Raw genomic sequence first — 12,071 nt, 5'->3', positions numbered from 1 at the left:
ACATCGGAGACCAGTGGCTCTCAGTGCTTGTTCTGGAAACCGCCCCACCCTGTGGTATCTTGGTGCGTTCTCTAACCTCAAACAATTAACCATCGAGCCCTTCATGAGTCAGATGAGGTATGCTACAGCAGGGGAAACCGTGTGCACCTGGGAACCGCTGTGATGGACCAATGTCTGATGATTTCACCTCGTCTCTAATGGGAAAGCCGCATGCACAGACTTACCATACGAAGTGGACTGATCGACTTTAACAAGTCAAAGCAAAAAGTAAACAATGAGAAAAAAAAACAAAACACAACACGTCAGTAAAAACGCAACACAGGCCCACGCATCAGACCCTGCGTGCAAATCCAAAATAAATAAATAAACAAAGCACCAAGATAAAAGGTTTTGTTTTGTTTTTTAACACAGATGTTCCACCAGTCTTTTTCAATAATTATGCCACAAATCTAAGCAGTTTAGCCTAGAGGGTATCTGGATTTGTTCCTTCATGGGTACAGGTGCTGCAGAATTCGTTATGCCTGTGGGCTGACTGCACTGATGGTTCCAGCTCTGCTAGCTAAAGATGATTTTGAAATCAATGTGCATGCATGATAAACTCTGCCTTGCTCTTCTCGCTGGTATAAACACATCTGTGTAATGATCCTAATTAGCCAATATTTCAGTGTCAGGACCGAAATATGGCGCGCCATAGATGGATAACCGGAACGCTGTGGCTAAGCACAAACTTAGCATGTCTGTTGGCAAATTAGAACTTTTGGAGTCAACAAAGCTGCAGCAGCAACCAAATCGATTCCTTTCACTTCTAGGCACTGCGTTCTGGCCAGATGAAATTGACAATATCAGCAGTTATCTGCTTCGACCCCACACAATTAATGCGGTCTTGCTTTAAAGCACATGGCTGGCTGCACCTGGTCTTGAAGTCGTTAAAGGCGTCCCCTTTCCTCCCCCTGCTTCCCGATCATGGTACGCTCCATTTAAGGAGAGACAATGTGACTGGGTTCGCATATTTGCATGCCACAAGCTCGCCACTCACCCATGCTGGCTATGATACTCTGCACAGGGAGACGAGAGGGGGCGTCGTACAAGCCTGTGACAGGCAGGCCTTTGTTATGTTTCTCTTCCTGTTTAAAGATGAAGGCGGAGTTCTCTTCCTTGGTAATGTTGATGTAGTAGCAGGTGTCTGTGGCGGCCATGATGTGGCGGGGGCCGGGGTTGAGAAGGATGCTCTTGTTGTCCTCTCTCTTTATGCCAATGAGGCACACTCCATATCTAAGACAGAGGGGGACCCACAGACGCAGTCAGCGTTGCATTACAGCACTGCATCCGTGGTAAAATGCAGGCTGACCCATTTGGTTTTGATAAAGTTGTGCTAGGGGCAGTAAATAACGTGGTACCAGCACCATCAAGACTGTGTTTCATTAAGGAATCAAATACAGCTTAGCACCTGGCACACACGGACATCTTTGCATCTTTACGTTTTGAAGTGTGAGTGTGTGTTCGTGCTGCGTTACCATTATATTGACAAAATAATTTAAACAGAAATGAAACTCTGCATTCCATACAAGCTCACTCACTTCTTATGTGCGTGGAATGAGGCGTAGGTAAAGCTCTTCCCATCATACTCCCCGAAGAACTTGCTGTCCACCAGGCGGATATGGTAGACTTCGTTTCCTGAGCAACGGCCGTACGTTCTCTGCCACTGTTCTGGTGACATCTGGCCCTCCCTGCAATAGCAAACTCACAAGGTCTTAGACACAGAAGCTGAATCGTGTAGTTAGTTAACACTCCCTGTAGTGGCAGGGAAGTAGGAAATTTTCCTCCTGTTGCAGATTGATAAGCTACTGGGGAGCAGTTAGCATTTCACCAGTGGCATTCTTGGCTGAAGTTGGGCCAAATGACATTTTCCCCTGTTGAATAGCTTGCTCGGATGCTTCTGGTGAGTGACAGGTTCATCCGGTTTTGACAAACAACTGTCAGAACCATTTGCAGGACTCTTCTGTTTGCCCTGCAAATCTCCTCACCATAATTGCTGTCTCGTTGGAGACCTGGAGAGCTAAACGCATCTCAAGAGTAGGCACAAAGGATCATTACTCTTAATCAGAGGCTTTTAAATTGCCTAACAACTTTGCAGGAAGTAACTTACTTTTCCAGCAGTCATGACAGTGGAGGTGGCAAAAAATCTATATATAATCCGCACTTTAAGAATTGTTTTGTATGACTATGTAACGGAGGGTGACGTTTATCGTTCTGTGGTGTTAAAAGACATATTGGGCAGCAGTAGTTTGATTGGCTGGCAGGTGAACTGAAATGAACAATTTCCACTAATGTTTTTGTCACACAGTAATGCACATAAAAAAGTTTCAATCTCTGTTGTACATTAGTGAAATGGAGGAACTTTTCATTAAAATGTTTTGAGTGTCTGTGTGTCTTCCCTTTTATCGAAAAGGTAAAGGACCAAAATGAGCATGATGAAAAAGAACTAGCACTTTCAGACCCAAGCAAATGAGAGAAATGGAATCACTGCAGATCTACTCACTGGCCGCGGGAAGTGTGTACCAGCAGTGTGACCAGCGTGGATGTGGCGGGGCACACACAGTTCAGAGCCAGCATGGCGTACTTGAACTCCTCTTCACACACCACATGGTCTAACGAGGAAACCGCACACATAACACTCAGACCCTCCCCACCCTCCTACTGAAGACTATAATGTTAGTGTGACTACACCCTGGCACCCTTTACCAAGTCTAAGGATTAGTCTAATAATATCAATTGAACACAGTTGAATTGGGAGAGGGGCACCACGATCAATAGCTTTCAGGTGATTCATGATCAGTAATTATTAATAAATCCTTTTCTGATAAATTATGCAATGGAAGAAGAAACCTGCTAATAAAGCTGTAAATAATGAAGTTAACGGGCAAAATGACTCACCAGCAAACTTGACATGGAATTTGTTCTCAGGTTTGAGGATTTGGACATAGAGAGGACAGTTTGGAGCAAAGTCTTTCACTGCCCAGGCTCTAAGGATGGTCTGATGGTCCTAGAAGACCAAAAAAAGACAGTGCTATGTCAAGATCTTAATGAGAGAACAGACTGAGAGATAGAACTTAAAAACACAGTCTAAGAAAAATGATTCATGTTGATCATGAGCACATGTATAATCAGTTTCATCATTACAATAACAGTGACTATGTGGCAATTACTACTGACTCCTTACTGTAGCATACAAAACTAGTTTATCAATGTGTGTGTGTGTGTAAATATGATCGTAAATGTGATTACAGCTGCAGTGCGGTCCACTTCGTTTCTGCTGCTGAGGATGAAACAGGCCTCTGCATCATCCATCCTACAGAAGACACAGAAATCAGACCTTATTATTCACTATCCATCAGCCTGACCAGACCTTATTCACTATCCATCTGCGTTATCAGACCTTATTCACTATACATCAGCCTGACCAGACCTTATTCACTATCCATCTGCGTTATCAGACCTTATTCACTATACATCAGCCTGATCCACTATCAATCAAGGTGAACATTTCTGTTCTTCTTTGCCTTTATTACTTATGCACCGTGACCAGTTCTGTGTCTTTGATTTCTTTTAATCACAGTGAATTTATTTTTAAATCTCTGATTATCCTTTAACTTATAATAATTTATACTGTATATATATATATCTGAAGAAGATTCTAGGTGAGTAACTGCAGTGTACTGTAGTAAGAGATGTAGAGATATATATTAAAATTGTAGTACACAGTTTCCAGAGAAACACTTTGCTTGCACATTTGATGAAAAACCTCTGTCCGAAACGTTCTGTTTCTCTAGAAACTCTGTGTACTCTACTATAATTTTAAATATCTCTCTCTCTCTCTCTCTCTCTCTCTCTCTCTCTCTATATATATATATATATATATATATATAAATATATATATATATATATATATATATATATATTTTTTATTTTTTTTTTTTACACTTATACTTTTACTATTTAAATCCGTATGCTGTATTCTTACTTATGTAAAGCACTCTGAATTACTGTTGTGTTTGAAATGCACTACACTACATGTTCCTTGTTTTGTCTTCATCAGACCTTGTTCAGTACTGACTTGATAAGACCTTATATATACATCAGCTGTCATCTTAACTCTCATTCAAAATCAACATCAATATCAACATCAACATTAATATCAACCACCATCTTATCAGACTGTCACTTGCAGAAAATGATACTCAGAAAATGTATTGTCACCATAATGCTGGAAACTTCAGTAGTGTTGCACATGTGTAATGTAGGCACCCACTAAACCCTGCCGCCACCACATGCCTAATGCATCAACCATCACAAACAGATGAATCACCAAGATTGATGGAGATTTAAACATACTGGCAGAACTGTGGGAGACATATTTCTCTTCTCCTCTAAACCCAAACCAGCCCTGTGCTGTAGTTGTAGGAAAATAAACTCGGATGTAAAGTTGTGTTGCATTTACAGAGCATGTTCTTACTTTCTGAAACGTACCAAACCCTTGTCAGAGGGAATATTGCATGTGGAACACTGGGCCATTTTTAATGTTTAGGAGCATGAAATAACTTTTACTTTAAATAAGAAGAAATGTGCTTTTTTCGCTCAAACTGCACTGGACTGACAGAACTGCAATTGCCTCATGAATTCATTTTAATTTAAGCTTCCAATCCCACAAGCAGAATCCCCAATTATGCAATCAGCACAGAATGACTGGGGTGACTGGGATGATGAGGATTAAACAGGGAAAAAAAATCGCTTATGAGGAAAACATATCAGGCCAGATGCACTGTATGCTTCAGTAGTGAGATAGAGTGCTTTACCTAATGCTGCCGCCTGGCAAGCAGCAACGTTATGCCTCAGAATGACCTTTTTGAAAGCAACGGCCTATTAAACCTGAAAGGAGCTAGCAGGGTCAAGACTACTGCGCTTCCTGTTCTGGCCTCCTTGTGGCAGATATAATAGCCTCTACAGATTGTTTAAACACCAGACATATTCTGCATGTAGCCTGTATATATGTTTAAAAGGTAGAAATGTGGAGCTTCCTAATTGAGTTGACTGCCTTTTCAGTCCTTTATCAAGTCCTGTCACAGACAATGAATACAGTGTCTCTCTATTTACCTTAACAAAAAGACCAAATGATCAGGACTCAGGCCTCTCTGTGAGGTTGATATCGAAGCACGTTTGACAAGTGGCTGGGCACATTACGGCACATCGCACTGAACTACATTTAGCGACCTTTATGTAAAGTGATTCACTGGCTAGATCGGTTTGTCAAACAGTAGCCCTAGGGGGCTGTTCCTGTCAGCCAATTCAACATCTACATATCAGAACCTACAGGCAAAATCTGATGAGAAGAACTGAGCACAATACAAAGTGACCTAACTTCAGTTCCAGAACCAGAACAGAAATGACAAAATGTACTCTATTGCGATGAAGCGTTTGTCTTAGTCTTTCGGGGAATGCATGTTTACTCTGTTTATCTTAAACGGTCCCTTTTCCTCCCGAAACCCAGATTATGTTGTTGTGTGCATTTTAAATTAGGCCTTTCTATCTGTAAATGAGAAGCATAACTATGGAATTAGTTTGTGAAAAAAAAAACCATATGAGGACAGTAGCTAATATTTCCAATGAAGAGAAGCAGAGAGACTCACTTGGCCCTCATGAGGTCCTGGTCCTTCAGTGCTGAGCCCTGCAGATAGATGACCCTCTGAGACCAGAGAGGTATCTGCAGAACCCGCCGCACTTGGATGTCCATCTCCGTGGGACAGAGGATGACCACGTAGTAATCCTGCCCAAAAGACACACACATGCCCACTGGGTCTTAGTGGACAAACCTGCCAGTAAGACATCTGGTTGATGTCTACAGGGAAGCAACAAGTGACTTGTCTGGTTTATTGGCTATTAGAAATACTGTTTCTTCCCCAAAGGTTGATGGTGTTAAGTGCACGTTTTCTAGTATCAGTAGAGAAAACATATGTATGGGAATAGTATTTAAAAGTATAGCTGAAAAAAATTCCTTCAATGAGCTTTTTAAGTTGCCATCATTGCTGATATTAATTCTGTAGCTATTGCATGAAGCAAAACCACCTGATGATGTCATTGCACGCGTCTACCTGTAGCCTGGGATGAGCGTAAAACTCATTGAGGAAGTCCATGAGCAGGTCGATCTTGAGGGAGCTGACACAGAGCACCACGTGTTTCTCGGTCTGAGCACGGTGTCTGCTGTAGTTACCGCCTGACTTCTGCCTTTCCATCCACAAATACGCCAGCTCCTCAAACTAGTACGACACCATACAGGGAGAATGCACAGTGTACTCGGGTGACTCTTAAAGCATGACCACCTCCCACAGCACAGTACATAACTGACATTCTAAGACATGAAGAGGGTGTTGGCTTTTACTGTAACACCGTGCGAGAGAATCAGTATAGTTGAAATACCTGTAATGGCAGTACCACAAGTGCCACGCATATCATGATGACCACCAGTAGCTGAGAGGGCCAGATTCTCGGGGTGACGTCTCCATAACCCACGGTGGAGAACGTGACGATGCAGAAATACAGTGAGTCAAACAGGGAGAGGTTTTTCCCTGCCCGCTCTAGATGTTGAATCCCACAAGCTCTAGATTAGAATTTTTTTTAATGAAATGAGAAAAAAAACATCTTTAACTAAAAATCGCCTTATCTTTGAAGTTCTTGAGGTGCAGCTTGATGGCCTGACAACTCTGATTTCACTCTGATGTAATAAAAGCAAAATGTGGACTACACCACAAACTGAACATACTTTGCAATGAGAACATGTTACCCCGCTGACTAAACTGCCATTTCTTTGTCACAAACAACATTGCTCTGTCACTACTGAACCAAATTAGCATTAACGATTTCCACGGCCGTCTCGGACGACTCCCGACAAGGCACGAGCCACTGGGAGAGCAGAGGAGAGCGCAGAGGGAAGGCTCACCCGGTGAAGACCAGGCAGAGCAGGGTGCAGATGAGGATGAGGACCTGGTTGAACATGGCAGAGTGAGTACGCTGGATGGCACGGTGAAGATCATTCTGAAGGAGGAGGAAACAGAACTGGCCTGGGTCACGGTGTTCCTCACTCACTTTCTCAATTTAAAATAACAAATCCTTTTTATAGTGCAACAGCATTAAAAAGTAAGCCCCATTGAAGGAATGATGGGTTTTGCAATTTGCTCTTTCCAAACACTTTCCATGTTGCTCTGCAGCTACACACCGTAGTCCATATGTCCCAAGAGCCTGCTCTTCTATTTTATCTGTGCCCACATTTAAAAATACAATAAATATAGCAATAATAACAAAGAGGTTCACTCTACACCATTGACCGAACTCAAATGCTATTAAAATAAATTTGTCTGCTTGATATCTGGTCTTGTAGTTCACCCTTCTCCACAGCTCTGGAATTCAGGAAGGGAAAAGCTCCCCGCCAGAGACTCCTTGTCCATTTGACCTAACCATCTGCCCCGTGACAGGGAGTATGGGCACCTTCTCAAATTACGGTCACTGGTAACTCACTCTTATTTTTCTCTTGCATTGAAAAAAGATGCTAAGTGCCATCTATGCTTCCTCAACTATTCAAACCGGAGATGGAATCATTACAAGATTGTTTTTGCACCAGACAGTCTCTCCTGAACATTTTGCTATTAGTTAGTTAAACCTAGAGGCTGTCGGTTACTTACAATCATGTTCTCCAGTGCGGACTTGGCAAGCCAGCAGTTAAGGAACACTGGAACAAATATGTTCCTCCATGGGGGGTAAAAGATCTGTAAGAGGTGGAAAGATATTTAACAAAACAACATCACATTTTATTCATTTTAGAAGTGCATTTAAGAAAGAAAGAAAGAAAGAAAGAAAGAAAGAAAGAAAGAAAGAAAGAAAGAAAGAAAGAAAAAGAAAGAAAGAAAGAGCAAACATAAGTTCTTGAAGAACAGGCTGCGTGTCTTCCAGGTGCAGGAGTGGAACATAATACGTGCTCCTTTCACTCAATACTCTGCTGCACTCTTGGACTTAATCCCCACATTGAATAATACAGCTGAAAGGATCCCAGTTGAGTTTTAGTGGAGTATCCATTTCTTGACAAGTTTGTAGGAACAAACTGAAGAAACTCAAAATGGCTTTACCTGGAACTTTTAATTAGAACTTTTCAAACAATACAGGGAGACATATTTTAAAAATGGAAAATGATGCCCAATTTTGCTTATCACAATCACTGCCTTCAAGGAGTTTGTAATCATACATTTGATTGCATCATTTACATAGTAATTTATATTTATGACTGGCTGTAAGGTATCGCAAAGTGATGAGGGACACTGTGCAACAACAGTAATCCCTTATGTAATATATTTGAATTTCAGCAGCTGAACACTTACTGTAATAATGAATGGCACTGTATTGATCATCTCAAGGATGAAGGAGACTTGGAAAATCTGCTCCCAAATATTCCCCTGAAACACAGATTACCATAACATTCAAATATTATATTAAACGAGACCAGGATGGTCTGTTCTGAACTAATGAGGAATTTTCAATTAGTAGAAACCATTAACAAATCCCATAACAATTACATTACATTGTTATGGTGAAGCATAAGATCTTAATGTCTGGTTGATTAGAAACATGCTTACATGTGTACTGGTGTTTAATAGAAATGTAAATAATGAAATAATCAGTAATGGGGACATTTATTTTAAGGCTGTGAAAAGGAAGCAAGGACACGCTACTGGAGTCCAGGAGCATCTGCTGTAGTTAACCAAATGTCAGAGCGCATATGGACTTCATTGATACTGAGCAGTTACATGGAGGACAATGAGTGAGGCAGAGTTCTTACTTTATAGCTGAGATATGTCAAGAGCATTGCTTCCAGGAAGCTAATTAAGGCCACAGTCACCTAAGCCATAATGAAACAGAGATACACAGATAGACAGTGCATTTTAAAAGTCTGGCACTGTAAGACCATGAATTTTGAACAGCAAGCGAGTTATGAGGTAATTGAGGATTTTTGCTGCAATTATGTGAAAAGAGAGTACAGCGATTTAGAGAACTGCATACCTGTATTGCCCATACAGGAGTCTTTCTGTTCACCCAGAATATCAACTCCCTTAAAATAAGAAAAGAAATGCACAATGCAGTTTCAAACAAGAGCCAGCAGCTCACTACTGAATCCACAAGTAGTGTCATTTGATTAAATCATTGCTTTTAAATCGTGAAATTCTGCTCAGAACCGTGGTGCGAGAAGTTTGCAACGCTAGCAGAGGAGGAACCGGAGTTCTTTCGCTGCTCACCAGTTGATGTGAGAGGGGTCCGCTGTTTGATTGGCACATATTTTACTGCATAGAGCATCCGTGACATTTAAGCAGTGTTTCCTGCAAGCATGACAGTAGGGACAGAAACTTAAGTTCACCTGTTTATGTGCACAGGAACCTGACCATGCAACAGATTTCTGGTTTCTATGGCAACATGACAGTGCCTCCATGAGACTTGTTAGCAGTGTGTGCATTTTTTCCCATCGCTACAATCCTTCACACCCCCTCTCTTTCTATCACTCTCTCTCTCACACACCCACCCACTCACACTTACACACACACACTTAAAAACACACAAACAGAGTGCTGCACTAACCCTGCAAAATTCACTGTCTGCTATTAAAAGAAAAAAGAGAGGAAGGAGCTGTTATATCTGAAGGAGGTTCATACACTGGTCAGACCTAATATTAGCCTTTTGGTACTTTCACACTGCTGTTTGTCTAGCATGGTCTGCCTAGCACAGAATCCACTGCACTCCCTTACCGCGCACATGTCACTTGGGTGGTGGGGTCATCTAGTGACACTCGGAGGATGTACAGGAGACATGTTAATAGCTTCAAGGAGAGGTTGAAAAGGCGTATTCTGAGACCTACAAAACATAAAACCTGGTGTAGTACCTGCTGGAATACCGGGTATAATATCTTGTGTAATACCTAATGTAATCTGCTATCCAGCCTTCCAGATATCATCGAATGAAAAGCATCTCATCCAGAAAAAGCTGACATCCAGCTTGGTGACATATTGTAAGAATATATTTGTAAATATATATGTTTCTGTTTGATCAAGGTTATATCCAACTTTAAACACACGCAGTATAGTACATTTCCAAACTTGTTATGCCTTGCCCTAAAGTTTGAGATGATGTAGCACTTTTTAGAGGAATGGCCTGTATGTTTTCCCTTTCTGCCAGTGTGCGAAATCCTTTGGAATGTGAAGGTACAGAGGGGCCAATTTAATCTGCCCTCAATAGCTCTAAATCTCTAAATCCCTTTAACTCTCTTATGGGCAGTGCCACTGTAGCTCCTGTCCATCAAATCAGAGCAGGAATGTGCTTTCCTACGTTATTATTCTTGAATTTATGAATGACACCAGTTTATGACACTCACAGGGAAAGCTTCATGATGAGATTGGTTGGTGGCACAGCTAATACAACACTGCGCTACATTCTGTTGAATATTCTGTTCTCTTCAGCACATACAGAAGTTCCCGGAAGATTCCACACAAACAGTAACTATTGAACACAAGTTTGCAGGCATAACAATTGTCAGCAGAGTCTCAGCACAGCCATGAGGGACTGATATTTGAATGGGGTACTAGAGAATAAAATGTAAATAACAATAATAAATAATACATAATAAACTGACTTCTATATTAATCACAAGGGTAGAAGAACCCTACAGAGCAATTATTCTGACCAGAGAAATGCCTGCATACCCATTTCTGTGATTTAAGATGCCAAAATGTATAAGTCAAAAAATAAAATAAAAAAACAGATATGCAGCTTTCCACTGGGGTTCCTAAGTTTTATCAGGATAAAGTTAGCAACATTAGCAACAACCGTTCATTGACTGGCTGCAGCAGGGCTGGGATGTTGGATGTTCAGATTTCAGTAAAAATGACGTAGTAGGTTTGACTTACTTGACCTTTGGTTTTTGATGAAGAAGAGCTTGAGTCTCTCTTTAAAGGTGTTCTCATTCACATAGAACTCCACCTGTACCCTGCAAGCAAACCAAACACGGATGAAACCTTTTCCCTCAACAGGTGTATACTACTAGATGATAAGTATATCAAACCCCCCCCCCCCCCCCCCCCACACACACACACACCCACTTAAGACATAAAACCACGGTAGGTCTTCAATCCATCAAATATCAGTGTATAGTGAAATCATACAGTTAATTGCAGGCCATATAAGCAGTGCATCACAACATGATAAAGAAGAAAGAGAAAACAATGACTCTTTGTACAGCTGACTGTTTTATCCATCTGACCCTTACTGCTTTGCATGGCCTCAAAGTTTGAAATTTACACCGAGGACTCATGCAGTCTTTGTTTTTATATCAATGCAATATGCACAGACATTTAGCAGTAAACAAGGACCTACCTAAGAGGAACTAAACCCAAAGCAATTTATTTGTAAGTCTGCTAAAGCCCAGAACGAGACGAATACGCTGTGTGCTGGACAATCCTGAACTGATGCTGTCTTCCTTTAATTACAACCAATCAGGGGAAAATAGTTTGAAATTTATCAGCACATGAAGCCTTGGCACTGTCCAAGAAGAGGATGTTCTCCACTGAGATTTAAACCCCCTCAGGGTGTGTCAGCAAGAAGTTAGATCCAATCGTGTTTCTTAGGAGCACAGGGCTTCTGCCTCCTCCTGCAGTGTATGAATATTTCAACTAAAATCTTGTCTTTGGTCTATGCTGTACAGCTAGTCCTCTGCTTTCCGTTTATTATTTACAGGTGCTATATTTTTCTGGTATAAGAAATGTATCGCTAACATATATAAAGCGAAGCAGGTGTTAGCCAGAGATAAGGGCCAGCCTACCAGTTCTGTACTCCAACGTACTCTATAAAATACATTGTGGTGACATGTGTATTCTGCCGTTTTGTAAAACAAGATGTGGTGCATCAGTATTAGTTAACTAAGACATATGGGCAGTAAATTCAACATTATTACAGTTAAATGCTCTCTGGAAAAATGTGAGAAAATAAAA

The 12,071-nt window shown here is 41.2% G+C and overlaps 1 protein-coding gene across 11 annotated transcripts in view; it reads right to left on the bottom strand.

Annotated features, from left to right (window-relative positions):
* The window catches only part of si:dkey-21e5.1 (potassium channel subfamily T member 1), a 49,018-nt gene that overhangs the window by 12,038 nt on the left and 24,909 nt on the right, over positions 1–12,071 (bottom strand). For 6 of the 11 annotated variants that reach the window (XM_035530186.1, XM_035530187.1, XM_035530188.1 and 3 more), the window contains 17 exons: positions 10,992–11,071; positions 9,837–9,942; positions 9,333–9,413; positions 9,100–9,148; positions 8,879–8,938; positions 8,421–8,495; positions 7,731–7,814; positions 6,992–7,086; positions 6,472–6,652; positions 6,147–6,311; positions 5,685–5,821; positions 3,286–3,349; positions 2,935–3,043; positions 2,540–2,648; positions 1,578–1,727; positions 1,037–1,272; positions 225–245 (listed from right to left, as the gene is read on the bottom strand). In XM_035530186.1, the coding sequence (XP_035386079.1) occupies positions 225–245; positions 1,037–1,272; positions 1,578–1,727; positions 2,540–2,648; positions 2,935–3,043; positions 3,286–3,349; positions 5,685–5,821; positions 6,147–6,311; positions 6,472–6,652; positions 6,992–7,086; positions 7,731–7,814; positions 8,421–8,495; positions 8,879–8,938; positions 9,100–9,148; positions 9,333–9,413; positions 9,837–9,942; positions 10,992–11,071 (1,802 nt within the window). The remainder of the gene's footprint in view (positions 1–224; positions 246–1,036; positions 1,273–1,577; positions 1,728–2,539; positions 2,649–2,934; positions 3,044–3,285; positions 3,350–5,684; positions 5,822–6,146; positions 6,312–6,471; positions 6,653–6,991; positions 7,087–7,730; positions 7,815–8,420; positions 8,496–8,878; positions 8,939–9,099; positions 9,149–9,332; positions 9,414–9,836; positions 9,943–10,991; positions 11,072–12,071) is intronic. The other 5 variants (XM_027002907.2, XM_035530190.1, XM_035530191.1 and 2 more) reach the window with 1 other exon arrangement.

The sequence above is a fragment of the Electrophorus electricus genome, chromosome 9 (genome assembly GCF_013358815.1).
Source record: "Electrophorus electricus isolate fEleEle1 chromosome 9, fEleEle1.pri, whole genome shotgun sequence".
NCBI lineage: Eukaryota > Metazoa > Chordata > Actinopteri > Gymnotiformes > Gymnotidae > Electrophorus > Electrophorus electricus.
This window is presented reverse-complemented; position numbering and strand designations above follow the sequence as displayed.